Here is a 27523-nt window from a genome sequence, read left to right on the forward strand (position 1 = left end):
TCTACCATTCGCTCATACAGCCAATATTAGACTATGGTGCTATCGTCTGGGGCTCGACCAAAAAGCAACACATCGACGATATGGTCAAGTTCCAGAAACGATGTGCGCGGGTTATCCTCGATAAGAAATGGGATGCACCTTCAAAACCACTTTTTGAAGAACTAAATATTGTCCCATTCGACAAAAGAATAATCTACCTACAACTCGTTTTGCTCTTTAAGGCTATGAACAATATGACCCCATTCTATATCAGAGATATGTTCGTTAAGTGTAGTGATGTACATAACAAGAACACTAAAAATGCAGCAAACCATAACTTAGTACTTCCAAAGGCTTGGACTACATTAGCAAAAAACAGCTTTAAGTTTGTAGCAGCTAAAAGGTGGAATGCATTGCCACTAGAAATCAAAGAAGCCAAGTCAAGCCTTCTCCGCAAAACTAAGAGAATACATCACAACACTGTAAATAAGTTTATCTATCTACCTACCTACCTACCTACCTACCTACCTACCTACCTACCTACCTACCTACCTACCTACCTACCTACCTAACTATCTACCTACCTACCTACCTACCTACCTACCTACCTACCTACCTACCTACCTACCTACCTACCTACCTACCTACCTACCTACCTACCTACCTACCTACCTACCTACCTACCTACCTACCTACCTACCTACCTACCTACCTACCTACCTACCTACCTACCTACCTACCTACCTATCTATCTATCTATCTATCTATCTATCTATCTATCTATCTATCTATCTATCTATCTATCTATCTATCTATCTATCTATCTATCTATCTATCTATCTATCTATCTATCTATCTATCTATCTATCTATCTATCTATCTATCTATCTATCTATCTATCTATCTATCTATCTATCTATCTATTCAAGCTTGATAGGCCAAATTCAACGTAGGATGCTGTTTTTATGACTAATGAACAACTTTGATATATTCCTCCAACAAACATAGCTCTCTACAGGAAAACTAAACTCCTCCCATTGTGTACCTGTTCGTCTTGCTCGTCCTGTGTTTGTTATTTCTGAAATTATTGTAACTATTATTGTAACTATTATTTAAGCTGAACCGCCTAGATTAGTCTGTTCTATTAGCGGGTGAGCACATAAAAGAAACAATAATGTATTTATGTACAATAAAGTTGAAGTTGAAGTTGAACTTAGTTACAGGCTTCAAAATGGTCATTTACACCTTTTGCTGTTCAATAACGGGAAAGGGACATTCATTTGTGCCAAACGTTGTATCGTTAACGTGCATTGTACGTTCATCAACATCGCACGAAACATCCTCGACTTTCAATAACAATGATTGAATATGTGCGAACTTTAAATAGCATCAACGGACAATCAATAACGCAATTGGGCATTTATAGCGGAGCTAAGCGCGGCCGCAGGCCGCGCGCGTAGCCCCATAGGCATAGAAATATGGTATAGGTATGCGACTTGGTTTTTGTGGTCATCGCGCGGATACCCTGTGGTGTCACTCGCCAGCCAGCCAGCCAGCCAGCCAGCCAGCCAGTCAGTCAGCCGCGCGACTCCCAGGCCCCACTCGGCCCCGAAATGGCGACTAAATACAAGCACGGAGCAAGGGAAAAAGTTCTTGTCGATTATGCGATGATTATTTATTTTGCCTCAAATTTTGTGACTTAAGGATAAAGTCAACTAGAGGAGATCTACTAACATTCATTCACGCCAAGATTTATCTGGTTTTAGCTAGTAAATTTAAGCAAGTAACAGTTCAGGTGAGTTTCGGACGACGATTTGTATTGTCTATTGAGGATATGACAGTTATTAGGCTTTTTGTTGTCCTTTTTGTATGCTTTGAGGATGCGAGTACTTAACTTAGTAATCAAATTATTTGAGCATAACAGGTTTTGTTTTGACATTCTTCGTTTTATCTATATTCTTGATTGTGTTGAATAAAATACAATACAACAAAAACTGGAATTCGTCTTTAATAAGACTTCTTCAGGGCAGATTGTGTTGAGATATTTCATAAAGGCTAACCAATATCGTGTTGCATTTGTCAAATCATTCGTAAGAAGACCGTTCTTGTCTTTATATCCTGTGCTCTTAGTCCTAAGAAGATACATATCCTTAGAAGATACAGCAGCTTTTTCAACTTAGAAGAGAAATTTTCCTTACCGAGGATAAAAAAACCCTATTTTCAATATGTATTGTTGTTATTGTCTGCATCTTGCATCTCATGTGTTTATTTTTTTTTTCAAATAGTTGTGGAAAATTTAGATTATAAATGGCTTGATAAAAAGATTGTTTTGAAAGAAATAATAAATAATTGTTTTCACTCTTTTATGAACCAGGAACTACCTGATGAGGGCCAAGATGAATGCTAAAGACTGGAAGACATGAGAATTAAAAATCATGTCTTGAAGAGAACAGTAGGATGTTCTTAATCACTAGTCATTTGATACCCCCACACCCATGGTCCCAGGAAGGGTGGGGGATTAAACTTTAATAAAAGCCTGTTTCCAAGTTAAGAGTCAAAAACAGTCAAAACCACCACCCCTCTTGACATATTCTGGTTAAAAAGTGGTCTAAAACCCCACATTAACCCCTGACTTCTGCGGGACCATAAGGGAGGGGGCACAAATGACTAGTTCATTACTATGTGATTCAGCAGTACACACTCATAGGTTTTTTTAGAATAAGATACTTATATAATATTAAACTAAAAACAAACTTTTGCTTTTTAAATAGTAAATCTGTAAAGAAAACAGTTTTCTATCAACCTAAAGATAATGGGAAAGGGGATATTTTAGAAAAGTACTGAATATAATTATCACATTATTGTTATTACATTTTCTTTTCAAACATTTAAGGAAGAGTCATATTTCTTCATTTTTCTTCTCCCTGTTGACTATTTTTATGCAATTGATGCTCTTTGCTATTTCCCCTCTACACCAAAAATAAATTAATGAACAGATTTGATTTTTAAATTAGAAATTTTCATTTATTACTTTCACTTATATTTTCTTTTTAGGATTTTCTTTCCAAGTCTCTTGCCCATTACATATATTTTAGATGTTTCATTGGAATAGTTAGATCCAGGGTTTCTCAAAACACCAAAATACAATGCATTACTGGATGTATATTTGTAGATATTAATTCCAATGGTGATGGAAAATCACCACTTAAAATGGCACATTAAATCTTCAGCATTGCATCTTATCTAAACTTGTGTCTGACACTATATTCCATCTTTGAAATCCTGTTTCATCCATTGTTCTTCGCAAGAACAAAGCTTGTCAGAATGTAGCTTTACAAATGTACATTAATGGAACTTTTATTAAGAGGAAGGGTTTTTTAGGGCAAGATACTCAAACTTTATAACACTAGCAACAACCTTGTTCTTTTTCAATAATAGAATTCTGTTCACATAGCTTGGATAGGAAAGACATGGCCTCTTTAGAGGCCTGTGGTGGTGAAAGGGTTAAGATAATGGGAAAGGGGAAATGTCAAGAAATGCTCAATCAAATTATTTTCATTACTGTTATATTTTTTTCACCAAACCTTTCAAGTTGAGTCAATTCACTTTATATCTCCTCTCCTGTCGATTATTTTTTAGTCAATTGATATTCTTTGATTCCTCTCTACCCCAAACATAGATCAATGAAAGGGTTTGGTTTGAAATTAGAAGTTAGCATTTTCAATCTGTTTTTTCTTCATTGCATTCATTTGGGAGTAGGCCACCAACAACAAGGCCACTATATGGTAAAGTGGGGTGCACCAATATGTAATGCATGAAAGGAGATATATTTTTGGATTTTAATTTCAAGACATTTTTCTGAATATTCGGTCCAATGAAGGAGAGAATCGTCACTAAATCAATACATAAAAATCACAGTATGGCATCTAAACAGTCTAAATATATTATTTTGAATGTTTGGAATGCTGTTACATCCATGACATTTTCTGCACAAGGGCAAAGCTTGTGGGAGTATTGTTTTGATTTAAAAAAAGATATTCATAATGGAACTTCTATGATGGGACATAAGAATTTATCATTAGACTCTTGACAACTTTGACAGTCATATCAACACCAGGAATTGTGTTTGTTAACTTTGATGTACTGCAAAATTAAAATTATTGAATAAGGCCTGGATCCATTTGGTTGGTACAATAAATAAATCTCAGTAGAGAGCAGGATCCTAGATAACCTAATAATACCTTTGATCAGTCAACACAAAATGTGCTTATGCTGGCTCCGCTTTTAGGCAGTGCCTAAATCTATATATTTCGGGATGGAATGAACATTCTTTTGCAGGCAATCGAAAATTCAATTACAGGTTTGGACAATCAGTAGCGTTTATTGACAATCAGTTATAAAAAGTAGAAAATTCATTAGGCAATCAATAAGCCTTTTCAGACAATCATGCTCATCAATGTGACATTCATCAATGTGGTTTGACAACCATTTATCCGATTTAAACCAAACAACAAGGAAAAATAAAATTTCATTAGAGTTACTATTTTTCTCTTTTCTATAAACAGTGGGCTCCTAAAATTAAGAGAAATATAGAACTATAAATATTTTTTAACAAAAAACAAGACAAACAAACAACACTTTTTGTGGAGGGTTTATAAAAGCAAAAAATATATACTCACTCGTTCGCTATAGAAAAACAGAAAACGTTTGTATGAGAAAAGAGAGGAGAGAGAGCGTACCGCCAAGTATGTGGTCAAGTTGGAAGAAATATCACAGTCACTTTGGCTATTTCGCCCTAACGGTCTTATCTTCCACTTTTCTATCATCGGGGGGGGGGGGGGGGGGGGGATGAATGCACGGAGATTCAACGACTTCACAAACTCGACTGAATCTTTACCCAAACGAAAACGCCATTTTTAAGTGGTGGTAGCGAAGCTATTCAGGACTTTTTGCGGTAGCGGGGTTGTGTCACTCGCTAATCGTTAGCTTACTAATCGACGACGCAAGTGTAACCCATAGCCTTTTCTAATACCACAACACTTGGCCAATCAAATCAAACGTTTTAGCGAAAAAGCCCGCGAATTGTCAGCGGTTTTCCAAACCATGTAAAAAAAACATGGCGGCCTTAGTTGAATTCTTTGAAGGTTAAGACTATGATTTAACGTCATTCCTGCCTTTCTTGCCAATTAAAAATCGAGCCACATTCGGTAAATAGCTATCTGAATGCAAGGTTTCGCTTCAAAGTCCGTTCGTTATCAGTTCAACTTTCACGAAATATCATGTTGTCAACAGACTTACGAAACGCCACTGGTAAGCCATTTCCACTTCCCCTCTACTACAGCTGGCTGTGCACCAAATTCTTTGTTTATTTCTTCTTGCATTCATGCCTGCTTACCATAGCTTCGTTTTCCCAGTAGAGGGTAAAAGATTACTGTTACTTACCATGGCTTCGTTCTCGCTGTAGAGGGTAAAAGATGACTGTCACTTACCATGGCTTCGTTCTCCCAGTAGAGTGTAAAAGATGACTGTTACTTACCATGGCTTCGTTCTGCCAGTAAAGGGTAAAAGATGACTGTTACTTACCATGGCTTCGCTCTCCCAGTAGAGTGTAAAAGATGACTGTTACTTACCATGGCTTCGTTCTCCCAGTAGAGTGTAAAAGATGACTGTTACTTACCATGGCTTCGTTCTCCCTGTAGAGGGTAAAAGATGACTGTTACTTACCATGGCTTCGTTCTCGCTGTAGAGGGTAAAAGATGACTGTTACTTACCATGGCTTCGTTCTCCCTGTAGAGGGTAAAAGATGACTGTTACTTACCATGGCTTCGTTCTCCCAGTAGAGGGTAAATGATGACTGTTACTTACCATGGCTTCGTTCTCGCTGTAGAGGGTAAAAGATGACTGTCACTTACCATGGCTTCGTTCTCCCAGTAGAGGGTAAAAGATGACTGTTGCTTACCATGGCTTCGTTCTCCCTGTAGAGGGTAAAAGATGACTGTAACTAACCATGGCTTAGTTCTCCCTATAGAAGGTAAAGAAAGAGTTCTCCCGCAGTCTGTTTAACGCTCCATGGCTTTATTAGATCGAGGACAAACAACATGCAATTTTTAATGAAACTGAAATCACTCTTTACAGTTGGTAGTTAAACAAAATTCCTGATGGATTTTGAGTTTTGCGCTATGAAGTTTTGGAAGGGGCAATATAATGTAAATTTGTAGGCAACAAGTAAAAGTAATTTCTGATGTAAACAGCGTAATATTTAATTTATGTTCAGGGCCCCTAAAACTGCAGAAGAAGAAAAAAACGTTGGAAGGGCTAATAGGACGAAATGGTCATTCAATATTTTTCGTCTCGCATCTTTGCATGTTTTGTTTGTGAGCAAAAATTGTTTATCATTTTAGTAAATTTCAATTACAATAAACTATTAATTGCAATACTTCTTCATTCTGCCTTCTAGCCACATCCCACTTAAATATTTTTCAAAAGTTTCCTATGATACGGAGGCGTGTTTACACCTATCTTAATACGTTGGAGGGGAAATCTTATGGATAGAAATGTTTTATCGATTTTTTGTTCTCTTTTTTTATGCCTTGAGCAAACAGTGAAAACACAAATAGATATTGCTTGTGGCCGCTATTAGGCGGGTTGACCGCAAGACAAATAAAACTTTGTGATGGGCACATCACCTTCCAACAGTGTTCTAATAGCGCCAACATTGCTGGGCAAATATGTTTGTGGTGTAAATGGGTATATTTACTTATAATAGTATAGCTGCATTGCTTTGATATGTGTGTTTTTTAGAAATATCAAATCATGCAACACATAGATATAACCTAGAAGCAGAGAGCTTTTTTCCTGTTTGTTTCTATCAGTTATCTGTGTAGAGTCTATGTTGTTTCCGTTATCGTTTGTTTACATAAACAAACGAGAACACGAAAGAACATAGTGATAGAAGCAAAAAGGACGAAGGAACAGCTAGTAGGGTACACAAAAACCCTAAAACATTATTTAAAATCTGTTCGAAAGTTTGGAAAAGAAAGGTTGGGAATAGTTACTTACGACCATGCGACGATGAAGTTTCAGCGACTCTACATCTCAAAAGGTCCCGTACAACTTTCAGATATGGTTTGTGAGCTAGTAAAAAAACGTAGGATTTATCCGTAGAATTCTCGAGGAACGAAAAATGTAAAGTTGTTATGTTGACAAATCCCTTTCTAGATATATAAAACACTTTCATAGTTATATTACGGTAGCTGTCGTTTGGGTACCACCAAAATGGATGGGACGAAAGGCTTTCCCTACCAATATCATTTTCTCTCATAATTCATAATTCTTGTCTCGAAATGAAGCTACTTATAATACTTACCAACAAATCTGACGTAATGACCCAGTTTGCTATGCTCCAGTCGTAATATGGCATTTCCAAATGCTACTATCAGCCATGGGATAAGCAAAAAAAAATGCGTGAAGATTGTAAATTCTTCCCACATCCATCCTGCCATATGCCCCACGCCCTTGATTATTAACGCGGCATCTGCTGTGCGAAGAAAACAAGCTGAAAAGTATTTTATCTTGACGAGTTATTTTCGTGAATTCTATTGGATTAGTGTTTGCAATGAAAAATTAAAGTACCACAAACAATACCTTTCAACAAAGCCTTGTAAATAACTCCCTCTAAAGGATTTTTCTCCCATCATATTGCCAGTGCGGAACATTACCATTTTTGGTTATATTTGATAAACAACCTGATTAACCAATCAGAGATGAGTATTACTATGCCCAGTCTCACGCGGACACGCCTCAACTCATAGTGGGAAAACAAAATTGCGGTTCCGTTGAATCGGGAAAATCATGTTGAACGCCGCTTTTTAACTCTCTGCTAGCAGTGATTTCTTCTTATCTGTTTAAGCAGGGATTTCACCGACTAAGTGCGTCATATATACCCTATTTGTGTTGTTTCTCATCGGCAACAGACCTCATTTGCAGGGTTATTTTTACGACTTCACCGAATCGTACTGTAATGAACGCGGAAGGGTAAGCCACTGCTAGCAGGCTATAACATTGATCACCAATTATCTAGCTGTACGTTTCATCAAGTCATACAAATGCACAAAATTTCCCTGGATTTATCTTGCTTTCGCACTCGGAATGAAGACACTCCAAGAAAAATTTTAGCTGGGATATTGAAACTAAAATGAATCTTATACAGAATGGCAGAGAGTCTAAAAAAAAATGAAGCTAAATCGTATACAGATTGGCCGCGAGTCACTGTTTATTGTATGCAATTTAAAGACACTACATGAAAGTACTGTTTAAATGTTGATTGCAGGCGCCGATCATGGCGGCCACGATGTTTTTTGCTCTGTATTTAATTTTGTGTATGATCGGTACTGTTCCTCATCAAAATCTCTCAATCAATGAAATGGATTCGTCTTCGCCGAAACGCCCAAGGCAACACCAGTTCGGGCTTTTTTGCACTGTTTTCAAGCCTTTGCCAGTCTTATTGCGCTTGGTGCCATCAGGATTTCACCGATCGACGCGTTCCCTCACCAAGATATCAAAACATGGCTACACATCCCTAGAAATTCCAGGACATGATCCTCCGATTAATGTTACAATATTTATGGACATTTCTATAAACCCTGGCCCAGAAATTCACTTAGATTATTCTTCGAGACCTGCTATGGATTTGCATACAGCTTCGTACACTAAAACAACATCAACATTCTCTCGTGAGTCCCTCTACAGTATTCGTCGCCAAATGAGAACAAGGAATCTGTTTCTGAAACCTGTTAATATCTCATTATTTTGCACACTAAAGCACCTGGGTATATTCAGATTCAGAGGGAAAAGAGCTGGAAAGAGGAAGAGATCTGAAGCTAATTTACAACTTGAGTTACAACTTCATGTCAACACCGCGATCTCAAGTGATCCTGGCCGCAACCATTCTATTGTTCATGGAACTAAGCTTTGCGAGAACAATAGCCAACACCTACCTGTGTTAATCACCACACGCCATGATTATTCGACCAGCGCCAACACTCATAATGCCAGGAACTCATCTAATCTCTTAAAAATAAATACTGGAAAAATTACACCGGACAGTGCGCCTCGATTACACTTAGCTACTTGGAATATTCGTGCCATGAACAGGAAAGCTGCATCTATCTGTGATCTTGTCATATCCAAAAGAATTGATGTCTTAGCCCTTGTTGAGACTTGGCTGACTGCTGAAAACAACTCTAAGTCTACGTGGTTGAAGACACAAGCACACGGTTGCCTGTTCCTAACTGCTCAGATCCCACTGTTGCCGATGTAATAAACACTCTACGGGACTTCGACTTTATTCACCTACGCACGTAGGTCCTACGCACAGAAAAGACCACACCCTTGACCTAGTTGTTGTGCGGGACGGCGACTTGTCAGTGCGCGGACGTCCTGAAATCGTTGCATTCCCTAACTTTGTATCTGACCATAGTGCCATTATTTGTGATGTTGACATGCCAAAGCCATGTGCCTCCAAGAAAATACTGCATCGGCGTCCGTTACGGAAAATTAATTTCGACTCTTGGTGCAATGACATCAGGGTTTCCGCCATCTACAGTTCTGCTCCGAGTGATGACTCTGGCTGCAACGTCTTATGTGATCAGTATAACACTGTGCTAAACCACTTCATCGAGAAACATGCTCCTGTTCGCACTTTTTCAGTTACACTGCGACCCTATTCACCTTGGTATGATGATAGTCTTAGGTTATTGAAAAGACAGAAACGCAAAGCAGAACGGAGATACGTTTCATCGAGATTAGAAATCCACCGCCAGATGTACGAAGAGAAGTGTAGAGCTTACAGCACTGCACTGAATGTAGCTAAGCGGAACTTCTACAAGGATCAAATATCTGGTTCCAATCAGACGCAGTTATTTCGTTTAATTGATGGCCTTTTCAGGGTGAAGCCGGTTCCGTTGCTACCATCATATGAATCCCCTCAAGCTCTTGCAGAAGATTTCATCTTAGTTTTCACTACCAAGATTCAGCATTTAAAGGACAACCTACGATCATCGCCCCTGTTAACGATGGAGATGTCAGTGACGCCAGCTCAGCCACAATGTGTGGCGTCATTTCCTGAGTTCTCTGCTGTATCAGTGAGTTATATACGTGATATTTTACAACAATCCAAGCCTAAATCGTGCATATTAGATCCTGTGCCGACAAGTGTACTAAAACAATCCATTGATGTTATTGCCCCGGCCATCACTTCCATTGTCAACGCATCTTTGTCATCTGGTGTTTTCCCTACCTCTCTCAAGGGTGGAGTGATCAACCCTTCCATCAAGAAGCAGAGTCTTGACCGCGAAGTATATCCAAACTACCGACCGATTACAAACGTTGCCTTCCTATCAAAAACACTTGAACGTGTCGCTGCTAACCAGACGATGAACTATCTTATCCCCAACGGCTTACTGGCTAAATTACAATCTGCTTACCGCCCCTTCCACAGCACAGAGACTGCTCTTCTTCGCGTCTTTAATGACATTCTGACCGCTATTGACTGCCAACAGGAAGTAGTACTTGTTCTCCTTGACCTGTCGGCTGCGTTTGACACTATAGAACACTCGGCTCTGTTGTCGCGTATGCAACATCGTTATGGAATTAATGAGATAGCACTCCAGTGGTTCAAATCATATCTAACTGGCAGAACTCAACAAGTCCTTATAGACGGTGTTCTATCCTCCAGCCAACCACTGCGTTATGGCGTTCCTTAGGGTTCTGTACTCGGCCCGTTGTTGTTCTCTTTGTTTTTCGCGCCTATCGAAGATGTTGTTCGTGCACATGGTCTTGGTGCGATGATGTATGCTGATGACACGCAGTTATATGTGTCCATTTGCCCGTCTGAAGATCGGTCTTCAGTTCTATCAAGGCTTGAAGTCTGTGCCAAGGATATCCTCATCTGGTGTACGTCAAATGGCCTCGCTTGTAACCCCGATAAAACGGAAATTGTACATATCTCATCTCGATTCACGTCAACCAACATAATTCCTGAAATCGACGTTGATGGACATTTCATCAAACCAGCCCAGGCAGCACGCGACCTCGGAGTAATCATCGATTCGAGTTTATCTATGACAAAACATGTCAACAGCATCTGCAAATCAGCCTACCATTCTATAAGGAACATTGGCAGAATACGGAAATACCTTGACCGCAATAACTGTGAGCAGCTCATTCATGCTTTCATAACTTCAAAACTAGATGCCTGTAATAGTCTTCTGTCTGGACTCCAAAAAAGAAATAGCCAAACTACAGCGTGTTCAGAACTCTGCCGCAAGACTAATCGTTGGTGCTAACGAAACAATTAGAACTGTTAATCCCGTCACCGTTAAATTTTCGCGCTATCAATTTTTCACACGTTCCGCACTGTTAGTTTTCGCCCCGCATATTTAATGTAACTCGCTATTGTTCCTCTTACCGCCTTAGCTAAAACTATCAGTCTATTATTATGTAAATTTCAATGTTAATAGTATATATACGATGGTAGGAATATTCTCATTAAATCCCCTGATGAGTGGGCAACCACGAAACAGACCTGTAGGGAAACCTATGTAGTTTGTATTTTTCTCAAACCAACACTATATATATATATATATATATATATATATAAATATATATATATATATATATATATATATATATATATATATATATATATATATATATATATATATATATATATATATATATATATATATATATATATATATATATATATATATATATATATATATATATATATATATATATATATATATATATATATATATATATATATATAAAATGATGGTTGAAGACTTTCATAGAAAGTGCTCAATACTCGAAAGTAGAGCGGTGTATAGTGTTGGTTTGAGAAAAATACAAACTAAATAGGTTTCCCTACAGGTCTGTTTCGTGGTTGCCCACTCATCAGGGGATTTAATGAGAATATTCCTACCATCGTATATATACTATTAACGTTGAAATTTACATAATAATAGACTGATAGTTTTAGCTAAGGCGGTAAGAGGAACAATAGCGAGTTACATTAGATATGCAGGGCGAAAGCTAACAGTGCGGAACGTGTGAAAAATTGATAGCGCGAAAAATTAACGGTGACGGGATTAACAGTTCTAATTGTTTCGTAGCAGGGCTTTGTTTCTGTGGCGGCACGGGGATACGAGTTCATTGCGTTTATTTAGAGTTGATAGTTTGGGTTGACAGATGATCGTCAGCTTTTCCTTGAGGCAGAGGTTGCAACGCTTAGTGGTACTGTTGTAAGCGGAGTGGGAAGAAAGAATGCGCCATGAAATAAAATACTCAATCATGTTGTCCTTGAGAGTCCAGACGTATTTGCTGAGTTCGGTGGAGTTTCTGTGTTTGGTGTGTCGGAATGATGCGGTGTGGTTTCTGTATCTGGTCTTGAAGCTGTTTTCAGTGAGCCCGACGTATGTTTCCGAGGTGTTGTTGTCTTTTCGGGTTACGGTAGCTTGGTAGATAATAGATGTCTGTAGGCAGTTTCCGTCTAGAGGGCAGGTGTCTTTCTGTCGGCAGTTGCATGTCTTGTTGTTGGTAGTGGTAGGGGCGGAGCTGGCGATCTCGGTAGTCGACGATGCGGTGATGATGCGCTTGTTGTGGTTGTCGATGATCTGTTTGGTGTTGTTCATGCAGCTGTAACTGATTTTGATGGTGTTTCTGTTGAAGATTTTACGGAGGTGGTTGTCTTTCGGGAAGTGTTTGTCTATCAGGGTGAGGAATCTGTGGCCGATGTTGGTGCTGGTGTTCTTGCTGAAGGGCGGGTTGTACCATAGGATGTTGTTGCGTTTGCGGGTTTTACGGTTGGTTACGGTGTTGGGTTCGTAGCGTAGCGTGTAGTTGTATCCGCTATCGTCGAGTGCTTTCTGGTAAGGCGGCGCGGTCTGGTCAAAGGAGGCTTGGTCTGAAGATAGGGCAGATAGGCGTCTGTTGATACCAGCAGGGATGTTCTTGGTGATGGAGGGCGGGTGGTTGCTCTCACGGTGGACATATTGTAGCGAGGAGTTCGGCTTTGTATAAGGCTGGTGTGCATTACGTTTTAGGTCGAGGGTGACGTCTAGGAAATTGACAACTTGTTTGTTTGCCTCAATGGTGATTCGGAGTCCGTTGTTGTTGAAGATGCGGCATAGTTCCTTTTTTAGGTTTTCGGTGGCTCTGGGTGTGGCGTTGGTGATGGCTAGTCCGTCGTCGCGGTAGAGTACTACGTTCATATTGAGGTCCTGAAGTTGGGAGAGAAGGAAGTTGCCTACAAGTTCACAGGTTTCTGCGCCATCGAAGCTCCCCATCGTAACATCAAATATCGTGGTGCCTTTCTTCTGCCAGGGTGTTTGGTTGTGGACCAGGAAGGAGCTCTTGGAGTGGGTTATGATCTCTTTTTCATCAGGGGTGATTTCGTCATAGTTGGAGGCGAAGTCGAGTGCTCTTGATAGTAGGTCTTGGCTGATAGATGGGTAGAATTCTACAATGTCAAAACAGATGAAGTTGAGTTGGTGTTTGTTTTCGGCAGCCTTGAACCAGTCAATGACGGCTTTAGTTTTGACTGGTTCAAGGCTGCCGAAAACAAACACCAACTCAACTTCATCTGTTTTGACATTGTAGAATTCTACCCATCTATCAGCCAAGACCTACTATCAAGAGCACTCGACTTCGCCTCCAACTATGACGAAATCACCCCTGATGAAAAAGAGATCATAACCCACTCCAAGAGCTCCTTCCTGGTCCACAACCAAACACCCTGGCAGAAGAAAGGCACCACGATATTTGATGTTACGATGGGGAGCTTCGATGGCGCAGAAACCTGTGAACTTGTAGGCAACTTCCTTCTCTCCCAACTTCAGGACCTCAATATGAACGTAGGACTCTACCGCGACGACGGACTAGCCATCACCAACGCCACACCCAGAGCCACCGAAAACCTAAAAAAGGAACTATGCCGCATCTTCAACAACAACGGACTCCGAATCACCATTGAGGCAAACAAACAAGTTGTCAATTTCCTAGACGTCACCCTCGACCTAAAACGTAATGCACACCAGCCTTATACAAAGCCGAACTCCTCGCTACAATATGTCCACCGTGAGAGCAACCACCCGCCCTCCATCACCAAGAACATCCCTGCTGGTATCAACAGACGCCTATCTGCCCTATCTTCAGACCAAGCCTCCTTTGACCAGACCGCGCCGCCTTACCAGAAAGCACTCGACGATAGCGGATACAACTACACGCTACGCTACGAACCCAACACCGTAACCAACCGTAAAACCCGCAAACGCAACAACATCCTATGGTACAACCCGCCCTTCAGCAAGAACACCAGCACCAACATCGGCCACAGATTCCTCACCCTGATAGACAAACACTTCCCGAAAGACAACCACCTCCGTAAAATCTTCAACAGAAACACCATCAAAATCAGTTACAGCTGCATGAACAACACCAAACAGATCATCGACAACCACAACAAGCGCATCATCACCGCATCGTCGACTACCGAGATCGCCAGCTCCGCCCCTACCACTACCAACAACAAGACATGCAACTGCCGACAGAAAGACACCTGCCCTCTAGACGGAAACTGCCTACAGACATCTATTATCTACCAAGCTACCGTAACCCGAAAAGACAACAACACCTCGGAAACATACGTCGGGCTCACTGAAAACAGCTTCAAGACCAGATACAGAAACCACACCGCATCATTCCGACACACCAAACACAGAAACTCCACCGAACTCAGCAAATACGTCTGGACTCTCAAGGACAACATGATTGAGTATTTTATTTCATGGCGCATTCTTTCTTCCCACTCCGCTTACAACAGTACCACTAAGCGTTGCAACCTCTGCCTCAAGGAAAAGCTGACGATCATCTGTCAACCCAAACTATCAACTCTAAATAAACGCAATGAACTCGTATCCCCGTGCCGCCACAGAAACAAAGCCCTGCTACGAAACAATTAGAACTGTTAATCCCGTCACCGTTAATTTTTCGCGCTATCAATTTTTCACACGTTCCGCACTGTTAGCTTTCGCCCTGCATATCTAATGTAACTCGCTATTGTTCCTCTTACCGCCTTAGCTAAAACTATCAGTCTATTATTATGTAAATTTCAACGTTAATAGTATATATACGATGGTAGGAATATTCTCATTAAATCCCCTGATGAGTGGGCAACCACGAAACAGACCTGTAGGGAAACCTATGTAGTTTGTATTTTTTTCTCAAACCAACACTATATATATATATATATATATATATATATATATATATATATATATATATATATATATATATATATATATATATATATATATATATATAAAAAATGATGGTTGAAGGCTTTCATAGAAAGTGCTCAATACTCGAAAGTAGAGCGGTGTATAGTGTTGGTTTGAGAAAAATACAAACTACATAGGTTTCCCTACAGGTCTGTTTCGTGGTTGCCCACTCATCAGGGGATTTTCCCATGATGAGTGGGCAACCACGAAACAGACCTGTAGGGAAACCTATGTAGTTTGTATTTTTCTCAAACCAACACTATATATATATATATATATATATATATATATATATATATATATATATATATATATATTATATGAGGCAATATATATATATATATATATATATATATATATATATATATATATATATATATATATATATATGAGGCAATTACAAAACCCACTTCATTATAAGGAGCTTAACTTCGACCCTACGGATTCGCACTTCCATAAAGTTAAGGAATGGGGTGAAAAATGGCTCAGTAAAGGTCAGATTAGTTCCGATATAGCTGAGTGGATTTCGGACGTCAAGGCCAAACCGGGCGTGGCCTTCGGTAATGTCAAAACCCATAAAACGGGTAACCCACTTCGCCTTATCACGTCTTGTTGCTGTACAGCTATTGAGAGGCTATCAGCCTTTACTGAGTTCCATTTGAAGCCCTTGGCGCAATCTATGCCATCTTTCGTTAAGGATACTTCGGATTTGCTCAGTAAAATTGAGACTATTAATAGGGCGGGTCCCTGTCCCCCTAATACCCTTCTGGTTTCATGGGATGTTGTTTCAATGTTTCCCAATATAGACAACACATTGGGTTTGTCTGCGGTTGAGAAAGCTCTCCAGTCTAGGGCAGTTCAGTCTCCGTCCTCGGAATGCCTTTTAGAAGCAGTAAAAATTTGTCTTTTACATAACAATTCGCAATTTGGCAACCAAAACTTCCTGCAATGTATGGGAACTGCTATGGGACCCAAGAATGCCTGTAGCTATGCGGACATAGCTATGGGGGAGATTGACCATTTAGCGAAAAATGGTCATGTGATCAAACCTATGCTTTGGTTACGATATAGAGACGACATTCTTGATATTTGGGTGCACGGTCGAGATAAGTTAGACGAATTTACGGAATATATTAACGGGTTATACCCCACTATTAAATTTGAATTAGTATTTTCAGAGCACAAACTTAACGTGCTGGACTTGACCTTGCACCTTGTCGATGGCTTTATCAAGACCGATGTCTATGCGAAGCCTTCCGATAGTCATCTTTATTTACCTCCCACGAGCTGTCACCCTGAACATTGTAAGCGCGCCATTCCATATAGCGTTGCTTTGCGCCTTAAGCGCAACTGCTCTGACGAGAACTTTCTATGCCGTAGAAATAATGAATATAAGAATTATTTGATAGAACAGGGTTATAAACCTGAATTAGTTTCTAGCAAGTTTAATGAAGTTGCTTCTCTTTCTAGAAGTGAACTACTTAAGCCTAAATCAAATAGAGCCAAACGCAAGGTTACACCTCTGGTTATGGATTTCAATCCTAACCTTCCGGATATCGGGCAGATCGTTCGGAAAAATCTTAGTTTTTTGCATTCCTCTACTTTTATGAAAGAGGTTTTTCCGGAAGGTAGTATAATTTCGGCATTTAGAAGGCCTAAAAATCTCAAAGACATCCTTGCGCCTTCTAAATTCAAGCAACGTGCGGCCACTGAAATCAGTAACCAAGAGAATAATAGTGGTTGTTTTAAATGCGGGAAGAAATGTGATCTCTGTAGCAGTTATTTTGTTCAATCACGACATTTCATTAGCGCTGCAACTGGTAAGAAATACTTTATAAGGCAACGTGTTTCTTGTAATTCTAAGAATGCAATTTACCTAGCAACCTGTCGGAAATGTAATTTACAATACGTGGGTTCCTGCACTACGGAATTCAAGGTGCGCTTTCGCAATCATAAGTCCAGTATGAGAACCAACAAGAAAACATGTGAAGTCGCCAAGCATTTCAACCGCAGCGAGCATAATTTGAGTGATTTTGACTTCATTGTAATTGAAACAATAGCTAGGCAGGATCTGATTGGTCTAGACAGTGTTCTTCTCAATAGAGAAGCGTACTGGATGATGCAATTATTTACTTTGGCTCCGCATGGTCTAAATAAACGCAGGGAGTATAAGTCGAAAAATCGAATTCATTTCAATAACACATAGCTGTAATTTAAGTACACTATATTTAAAGAATTCACAAGTTGTAAGTATATAAGGATGTAGTTTTAAGCCCATTGTATTTTTTATCTTTTTAACTTATTTTATACTGAAGAAGGCCGAAGGGCCGAAACGTTTAGTAAATTTTTAATAATGTCTAAAAGTTGGGAATCGTAGCGTCTTTCTTCACACTACTATATATATATATATATATATATATATATATATATAAAATGATGGTTGAAGGCTTTCATAGAAAGTGCTCAATACTCGAAAGTAGAGCGGTGTATAGTGTTGGTTTGAGAAAAATACAAACTAAATAGGTTTCCCTACAGGTCTGTTTCGTGGTTGCCCACTCATCAGGGGATTTAATGAGAATATTCCTACCATCGTATATATACTATTAACATTGAAATTTACATAATAATAGACTGATAGTTTTAGCTAAGGCGGTAAGAGGAACAATAGCGAGTTACATTAAATATGCGGGGCGAAAACTAACAGTGCGGAACGTGTGAAAAATTGATAGCGCGAAAATTTTAACGGTGACGGGATAAACAGTTCTAATTGTTTCGTAGCAGGGCTTTGTTTCTGTGGCGGCACGAGGACACGAGTTCATTGCGTTTATTTAGAGTTGATAGTTTGGGTTGGCAGATGATCGTCAGCTTTTCCTTGAGGCAGAGGTTGCAACGCTTAGTGGTACTGTTGTAGGCGGAGTGGGAAGAAAGAATGCGCCATGAAATAAAGTACTCAATCATGTTGTCCTTGAGAGTCCAGACGTGTTTGCTGAGTTCGGTGGAGTTTCTGTGTTTGGCGTGTCGGAATGATGCGGTGTGTAACTGATGCAAATATATATATATATATATATATATATATTTGCATCAGTTATATATGTGTAAGATAGAGTTTTAGCTAAATTATTGAGTAGAATAGAGTAGGATGTTTGTAAAGCATTGAGATTTTTATAATGCTATATTAAATTATTATTATTATTATATTTGATCCTGGAATAAATAGATTTGCTATGATCAGTAAATCTCTGGGATGGCAGTCATTATTCATTGCTGCCTTAGTTTGCTATTACTCGTTGTAAAAAAAGTCCTTACCACAAATGCTCACATTATGGCTTTTTTTATAAATGGATTCTAGAGGGGGCACTTGTTTGAGGGGCTATGTAATGTGCTTATCCAATGAGGGGTGTATGTATACCTCAAAGTCAGAACCATCCCCAAATGACTTCATTGTATCCAGCTCTGTTTTCATCATGATTCATTTTATTTAAAAAAAAGGAAGTTTTGTGACACAAATCGTGCTTAATACACAGGTTCTAACACCAAGTTAGAGCCATTGAGGGTGTATTTCATTGTGTGTGCAGACAAATGGTAAAAGGCATAAAGTGTAAACTAGGGTGAGGAAAAGGCATGGTAAGGGCAAAGGGGTGGTCTAATTGGGGGTGCTGACACAGGTTGTGAAGATGAAGTAAACTTGTACCATGTTTGATTACTAGGCCTTTGAGATAATAGGAGAATGGGAGTATAGTCATACCCTGGGTACCAGAGGCTCCAAGCTTCACTAGAGCAGATATCATATGGAAAATATCTATTCATATTTGGTGATACTTCAGGTTTATTTTTTTTTCTCGCCAGTCTCTATTATATGTGCAAAGAGTCTTTTTTTTTATAAAAAGGGAATTAAATTAATTTGATAGGCAAGTCTGAGTGTTTAAACTCCCCTTTGAAACTATAGTGATATTAAGGATTTATATGTTTGGGGTATATAGGTTTGAGTAATTGTTTGGGAGGTAAGTTTCTATACTTGTTATATTTTATGTATAGAACTCAGGTTTGGGTTTTTTTTTTTTTTGGGGGGGGGGGGGCTAATTTGACAAAAAGTCCTTATCGCAAATGCTTATTTTAGCATATTATGCCCTTCTTTTTACCCCTCTTGTACCAGGTTTGATTACTAGGCCTTGGAGATTCTAAGAGTATGATTGTGCAGTCATAGATATCATACTGTATGGAAAATAAATATTTATATTTGGTGATACTTCAGGAGCATTTTTTTATCTCAGTGCCTATTGCACAGAGTTTGTTTGCTGTCTTTTTTATAAAAATGGAATAAAATTGATTTTATTCAATAAGCAAATCTGAGAGTTGAAGCTCCCTTATAGCAAGATTTTGTATGCTTGGGCTATAGAATTTAGGTTTGGTTATTTGTTTGGGAGGTAAGTTTCTATGCTTGGTATATTTTATGTATAGAACTCAGGTTTGGGTATTTTTGAGGATGAGTAGGGGGGGGCTAATTCATCAAAACGTTCTTATCGCAAATGCTTATTTTAACATATTATGCCCCTCCAGCATTAGATTTTAGAGGGGGCACTGGTTTGAGTGGCTATGTAATGCGCTTACTCAATGAGGGCTATTTTATGGTGTGTGCAGACAAATAGGAAAAGGCATAGAGTGTAAAATTAAAGGTTGAGAAATGTATGGTAAGGGGAGTGAGGTTGTGATGACTGAGGGCATGTCACATGTGGTGTGCTCACACAAGGTGCGAAGACAAGGAAGTAAAATTGTACCGGGTTTGATGACTAGGGCCTTGGAGGTGAGGAGGATAGAGTTTTTTTTTTTTATAAAAGGGAATAAAAATAAATTAAATTTGATAAGCAAATTTTCCTTCTAAAACTTTTTTACGGGACTGGCAAGTTTCAAGCTTTTGTATGATTTACGAATAGAACTCAGATTTGGGTTACTTTTTTGGGGGGAAGGGGGGGGGCTATCTATTCTTGGTGGAGTTTTGGGTATAGAGTTCAGATGCAGGTATATTCTTAGAGGTGGCGCGGTTCCATTCTTTTGGAGGCATAAAATGTTCGTATCTGTCGGAACCAACAGTCATGTTGTTCCATTCTTTTGGAGGCATAAAATGTTCGTATCTGTCGGAACCAACAGTCATGTTTACAGCTAGAGTGTACCCCCCCCCCCCCCAATGTTGTTGTGGTGGTCGCAGGGCAAGATATTTAGCTAAAGAATGATAAGAAGCGAACCCCCGAGAGACAAGGGTAGGGTAAAATGCTTTTCGGCTAAATGTTGACACGAATTTTCATACCTATTCTTCGGTGATTTTTCCCTGTTGTATAGACGTTGGGCCTTGACTCGCACTTTCGTCCTCAAAATTCAACCTCCGCTCTCCTCAACTTTCACCATACCCTGTGGGCACTCATTTCGGCTTGTGGTGAAAATTGTTTTAGTATGCCATGATCCTCATTTATCCTAGTTTAGTCCTGTCAAGGTTCTAAGCCGTAGAATTTGGTCCATCACACTCAGATTTCTCTTTTTCTAAACGTAAACATTACGAAAAGAGTTCGATTTTACGGCAGTCTCCAATAAAAGCGCTCAATTTGTAAAGGTTTCCCAAACGATATTTTACTTCCGAGCACAGGAACTCATCAATCAAATATCAAACTTGGTATAGCGCAGGATATTTTGCTGTTTTGGTCGATTTTTGCGATGCGACGTCTCGCTAACAAAACAAATTCAAGTTTCAAACTCCGCGCGGCCATTTTGAATATTTGCATAATAAGTAGGTAAATCGATATAACCAAAAATAGTAATGTACGGCACTGTTAACTGGTTAACAATTATAAAAATTCTAAAAATAATTGAAGTTTAGGTAAACATTTACAATAAATTGGGGATATGGCAGGTGTTCTTAAAACCTTCAATCACGAAAATAACAGCAATATCTCCAGGAGTGACTAGATTAACCCATCATTACTATAGCGCCCCAGAAAGCAGGAACAATGTTCTTAAATTTTTGTGTATGTAGGGTTCATCAGAACCCGAAAGAACTGAAAGCTGCCGCTAAGCACGCCAATGGAACTATTGTTGCGTTAATTGCCAAAATTCCGATCCGCCATCTTGTTTATTAATATGGCTCGGCGATCACACTTTCAAAGTTAACCCTCCAAGCTAGGAGAGCATTTTTCATATGAACGGGCGCTATGTTTAACCCTACTAGGCATACTACCCCTATTTGAACCGAGCCTCAGCATTAGCTGCGCTGTGCGCATCATAGCGGAGCCCCATAGGTATAGAAATATGGCATAGCTATGCGACTTGGTTTTTGTGGTCATCGCGCGGGTACCCTGTGGTGTCACAATCCATCCATCCATCCATCCATCCATCCAGTCAATCATGCAACTCCCAGGCCCCACTCGGTCTCACTGCTTTTATGTGTTTTTTTTGTCTTACTTTAGTGCTTTAAAGTTCGTATGTTCACAGAAAAAAAGGCAGCTAGAAAATAGTATTCAATGAGAAAATATACGGATTCAAATGGTCTGATTGTCTGAACCGTTTTGTCTGAAGAAACTGAGAAGCCTGCGTACAAACCGAAAGTAATATCTACCCTCGAGTGTTCCGGGAGTGTCAAATCAAATCATCAAATCATCTTTATTTTGCTCATAATTCTGTTTCTTTACAAAGGTATATACTAAAGGATAGAGATCTATAATTTGTTACAAGTAAAATAAATGAGAACAAGTTCGAGCAGGGAAGCTAAATAAACTAGTCAGTTATCGAGTTAGCTTCCCTTACCATAAAAAGTCAGTTTTGAGCAGAAAAAAGAGAGAGAGAAAAAAGAAGAAGAAATTACTGCCCCCCCCCCCCCCCCCCCTCAACCAATCCCCACCCACCCTGGGAAGGAAACTAATCTTATTATCAAGTTACTATGGAAATTGTTAGAGAAAAATAACGATATTTACAAAGTTTATAGGCTAGATTGACAGTAGATAATGTTTGGCGAGTTTTGGAAAAGAAAAGGGGCCTGAGTCCTTGAGAGAAAATGGAAGATCTCTCCAAATATCGGAACCGACAAAAGAAATTGATTGCTTACCTATATTTGTTCGTATTTTGGGTTTGTATAGATTTTGATTTGCTGCGTACCTAGTGTTGTAACTATGTAAGCTGCTGGCATATTGAAAAGTGTAATAAAAAATATCAGGAAGAAGACTTTTGTGCCACGAGTGAATGAATTTTAGGGCATGTAATTTGAAAACATTATCTACAGTCAGAATATCTAGTAAGTTTGGCAATGGTTTGGCACTTGCAGTGTCTTTCCCATAAGTGCGGGCAAAAAAAATTAATCTGACAAAATGATTTTGTTTTGTTTGCAAACTTTTCAAGTTCGTTTTGAAAGTGCTACCCCATGCTAATATGCCATATGAAATATGTGGATAGACCAGATTGTAATAGATTTGCTTCAATTGTTGGATAGAAAGATAGTGCCTTAATTTAGATATTATTCCTATGTTTCTGGAAATGCGGGAGCGAATAAAAGAAATGTGATTTTTCCATGTAAGATGCTCGTCTATCATTACTCCTAGGTATTTAATGTACTTCTTACGTTCCAACAATTGATCAGATCCATCTGAATTTCTAAATCGAATATTAATAGGAGTATCTTTTTTTCTCGATGATTTGATTATCATGTAATTTGTTTTTGTCATATTTATAGAAACCTTATTAACGTGGCACCAGTTTTCCACCTTGGCAAGCTCCGTATTCATCAAATTCTCTAGTGCTATAAGATCGCTGGAAGAGGCGAAAACATTGGTGTCATCTGCGAATATTTTAAAACTTAGCTTGTCAGAGGAATGTGGCAGATCGTTTATGTAGATTAGGAATAGAAGCGGACCTAGTGTGCTTCCTTGCGGAATACCACAAAGCATTGTCAGCTCAGAAGACCTGGCCCCACCCAAGTCAAGATATTGTTTTCTGTCTGTTAGGTAATTAGTAAACCACTTGAGTGTCAATCCCCTTATCCCATAGGCCTCTAATTTATCTAGTAAAATGCCATGGTTAACTGTATCGAAAGCCTTCGAGAAATCTAAAAATACACCACAGGTATACATATTATTGTCGATCGCTTTTCTAAGAGTGTTTATTATTTCGGTTATAGCCAATGAAGTTGAGTAACCTTTCCGAAATCCAAATTGACATTCGTAAAGTATGTTCTGTTTTTCTACATAGTTAATGATTTGTTGATAAACAAGCTTCTCAAGTACTTGAGTGAAAGTTGACAGAGTTGAAATTGGTCGAAAATTAAACGGATCCGTGATTTCACCACCCTTGTCCACAGGGGTGATTTTAGATATTTTAAGTATATCAGGTACCACACCCTGCTGCAATGATTGATTAAGTATGGTGGTTAAACTGTCACTAATGTGACTAGACGCAAGTTTAATACAGCGCCTTGGTACGCCAATTGACGATACTTTAAGGTCCAATCCATATAGCAAGTCGTACACTTCGTGGACAAGAATGGCGCGAAAACTGAAGCTATCACGAAAAGTACGTTTTATGTACTGTTGGGTACTATGTGGAATCTTATTCGCGAGGTCTTCACCTACATTAATGAAATGCGTATTTAAGTGGTGTGCAATACTGGCTTTGTCAGTATAACACTTGTTGTTATAGATTAATTTCGTAATTGGCGGTAGACTGGTACTATTTTTCCGGTTTATCAGTAAACCTATTAATTTCCAAGTTGTTTTGAGGTTGCCACTATTCAATTTAAAGTACACTTTTTTGGCAGCCTCTTTTACACGATTTAATTTGTTGTTGTAGATTTTATAGAATCTAACTTTACTCGAATCGTTACTGAGAAAGTGCGTTATGAAAAGTTTTTGCCTTTGTTTTATCGAATTAAGTACTGCCTTAGTAAGCCATGGTTTTGCTTGCTGTTTAATTTGTTTATTGGTTCGTTTACGTAACGGTGCATGTTTATCCGTTAGAGATTGCAGCGCACTGATTACTTTATTAATGCTATCATTAACATCGTCAGTTACAAATTGTTGAAAATCAATTAACCCAAGATTGCTTATAAACAAGTCATTGTCAAAATGCGAGAAATCACGGAAGTACTTATTGTCCTTACGCAAGGGAAGTTTATTTGTGACTGTACAAAAAACAGGCAAATGATCAGTGATACCTACTAAACATATCCCCGCCTTAGCAATTTTTTGCGGTACATTGGTATAAATATGGTCGATAAGGGTTGCGCTGTGATCGGTAATTCTTGTGGGCTTCGTGATAAATGGCATGAAACCCAAATCAAATAGCATATCTAAATAATCTGTTGTTTGTGTGTCTCTATTGTAGTGTAAAAGGTCTATGTTCGCATCGCTTAGAACAAAAGTCTCTTTACCCCTTTTGTTGGAGTTATCTAAAATCTCTTGCAGCATATTATGAACTTTTGGCCCTTGTTATTTCAATCCAACAAGATTCAATGCCGCCCTCAGCTATTTCTAAATCACGCCTTCTAATGAAATCTAATTCATGCGATATGTAAATCCCGACTCCGCCTGCATTAGTCGGTAAGTTTGTATTCACAAAAACATAACCTGGAATATTAATGTTATAAACATTATTATCTGTAAGTTTTGTTTCTGAAATCGCAATTATGTCCGGAGCACTTTTAACAGTCAAAAGAACATCTTCTAACGACGTTAAGTTCGCCGATAGGCCGCGCATATTCAGATGGATCATAGAAAAGCCGCAGTGCTTGTTTGCATGGAAGAGATTTCCAGAGCGTTTGATTGAATAATATTGCGATTCTATGTTCTCATTGTATAGGCTATCGTGAGTCTCCCTTTCGTTTTCTGGGCTGACAATGATATCTTTAAATAAATCTATATTATCAATAAGGATTTGATGTGATCGGTGTACCCACCCACCAGTAATCTTAAGAAACTCCTGGGAGTCCAAGGTGAAAAATGGAAGCTCCGAGAGCGGGTTTATACGACTAGTCGAATCCATCACAAAAATAAGCAAAGTATTCAGACATTAAAACTGTTGATTTTGTATATGGACTTACTTGTTACGCTATTACTAGTAGGAGTTCTATGTATTAGCCTGTAAGGCTTTAACGCTGGTGGCCAGAACGTTTGGCTTGTTTGACTTTAAACTTAATCTTGAAATCTTACAGATCCTCCGTGCAGCCGAAGCTATGAGCTTGTTTGCCTCCCGTCGGGTTCTTCTTCAATTGTAGCAGCAGAGGACTATAAAGAGGCTCTACATTACTATTCTCATTAAGATGTCACGAAGCAAATTCAAAACAGAAAGGTAATGTTATTGCATTATTATTTAACAAGAGAATACCTCATCGGCAAGAAGAAAACACATTTGTTCCGCACGATAATTTGAATTCAATGTAAGAGACCGTACAAATTAAATCAGCAGTTTCCGTTATATTTTCTTATATTTGTCAAGTGTTTCGCTTTAATATTAATGTGAAAGTTGTCACCAAAATAAAACGTTTTATGGCCGTAGCTTTTGATTTTGCCGCTTGTCATTGATTTATCACCCACTTCCACCGTGATTTTGATTAGCTAAAAAAGAAAATCTTCGAACGCTGATTGGTTGCAAGTAGTTTATTGGCTTTCTATGTCTGTTAATGTCTGTGTGAATCGTGAAAAACTACTCAAAAGTCTTCCTTTTTCAAGTAAAGCCTTATATTGCTAAGGTAAGGAGGAGTTTAGCGGCTAAAAATGCTCAATTGCATTGGAGAAATGATGTCCTGTTTGGCATAATCCATTGAGAACTATATCCGGCTATTTACATTCAGAAACAAGCGAATGTTTTCGAGATAACAACATATTCGCAATCAGTAGTTTAATATATCTAAAGTACTTCTTTCTCTCTAGTTTTCATCTTATTTTCAAGATACTTATGCTCTAAAATGTGTTTCTATCACTTCTCTATAAAAAAAATCCTAATTGAGATTTAATTTCTCTTTTTTTTTTTACTTTGGTACCTATTAATTCGTTTTTGTTTTCTTGTCTCTTTTATACCAAGCTGTTATTATATAAAAAGTGCTTGCCTATGTACATGAAATAATATAGCTGGTATAGCTATGAAATGCAAGGATATCTTTATAGCTGGTATAGATATGAAATGACAAGGATATATTTTTTTTCTCAGGTGGTTAAAGCAAGGAATTAACCCAGATTCATTATGTAGGCTGGCTGAAAGCAAATGTAAATTAATGTTTTTCATATTCTTTTATTGTTAAGTGTTATTATATTCAATCAACCCACATTCCTTTCCTATAGCCAACATAATATGCTCTTGCGGTGTTGATACTTCCCTAAAATCTGAATTAAGTAAGCCTTAACTGTCAACAAAATTATTAACAGACAGACAGACAGACATACAGATTAGTTTATTGGTACCGTGTAAAGACTTTTACATTAGTGTGAATCCAATAAATTTAACATTAAGCCATTCGAATTCTCAAAAATACATATATACAGACAAAAGAACATAGAGAAGATACCAGTACCCTTTAAATATTTATTCTTTAAAAAAAGAATGTATGTAAGCTTAGGGGTAAATAAAAGGTTTTTTTTTTCTTGTAAATTGTTCTATGGATTTGTTCAATGGCTTGGCCCTATTCATGGCTGATTAGCTTTTACTTATTCATGAGCATCGTTCAAGAGAGTTACTCATATGTAGTAATGACAGGGGAGAGGGGTTGGAATATTGTATTTCAAAATATATGGATGTTTGCTAGAGATGAAAGATGGATTAAGAGAAAAAGGATTTCATTTATCAAAATTTGTTTTTAGTATCTAATGAGTTAATTGGTAAAAATGTATAAAAAGGATTTCAAAATATATGGATGTTTGCTAGAGATGGAAGATGGATAAGAGAAAAAGGATTTTATTTATCAAAAATTTGTTTTTAGTATCTAATGAGTTAATTGGTAAAAATGTATAGAAAGGATTAGGAATTGAGGATCAGGTATAGTTTGAGAGTTTTCAACCTTGGTGTTATGGGGTATGTAATTTTGGGCTCTCTAGTTTGATTATAGATTTGGGCCCTTTAGTTTGATTATAGATTTGTAACGAGTGCAAAAAAGAATATGAAATTGTCTGTAATATCCCACTCTTTGTAAATCTATAGTCATACTACTTTATCTATTACCTGCCAGCAACCAGCCAACCAGC

The 27523-nt window shown here is 38.4% G+C and overlaps 2 protein-coding genes and 2 long non-coding RNA genes across 6 annotated transcripts in view; 3 read left to right on the forward strand and 1 right to left on the reverse strand.

Annotated features, from left to right (window-relative positions):
- LOC116615008 overlaps positions 1-25784 on the reverse strand; it is a 38840-nt gene extending 13056 nt beyond the window's left edge. The window contains exons 1-2 of one of the 2 annotated variants that reach the window (XM_048730361.1): positions 25674-25784; positions 25390-25573 (exon numbers count right to left, since the gene is read on the reverse strand). Coding sequence is in view for 1 of the 2 variants with exons in the window: in XM_048730360.1 (XP_048586317.1) it covers positions 7346-7481 (136 nt within the window). In the remaining variant the exon portion in view is untranslated. Of the gene's footprint in view, positions 1-7345; positions 7626-25389; positions 25574-25673 lie in introns of those variants that run through there. The other variant, XM_048730360.1, reaches the window with a different exon arrangement.
- LOC116615009 lies at positions 4984-6413 on the forward strand. Its single transcript, XR_007312252.1, has 2 exons — positions 4984-5289; positions 5444-6413. It is a non-coding gene; the product is annotated as an uncharacterized LOC116615009 (long non-coding RNA).
- On the forward strand, positions 9620-11225 carry LOC125568338. Its single transcript, XM_048730363.1, has one exon. It carries the CDS (start codon positions 9801-9803, stop codon positions 10740-10742), a length of 942 nt encoding a protein of 313 aa, XP_048586320.1. The 5' UTR covers positions 9620-9800; the 3' UTR covers positions 10743-11225.
- Positions 24778-27280, forward strand: LOC125568339. Of its 2 annotated transcripts, none has more exons than XR_007312253.1 (3): positions 24778-24889; positions 25501-25637; positions 26496-27280. It is a non-coding gene; the product is annotated as an uncharacterized LOC125568339 (long non-coding RNA). The 2 variants fall into 2 exon arrangements; XR_007312254.1 differs by lacking the exon at positions 24778-24889 and adding an exon at positions 25259-25347.
- Positions 27281-27523: the final 243 nt, after the last annotated feature.

This window comes from Nematostella vectensis, chromosome 7, assembly GCF_932526225.1.
Source record: "Nematostella vectensis chromosome 7, jaNemVect1.1, whole genome shotgun sequence".
Classification (NCBI taxonomy): domain Eukaryota; kingdom Metazoa; phylum Cnidaria; class Anthozoa; order Actiniaria; family Edwardsiidae; genus Nematostella; species Nematostella vectensis.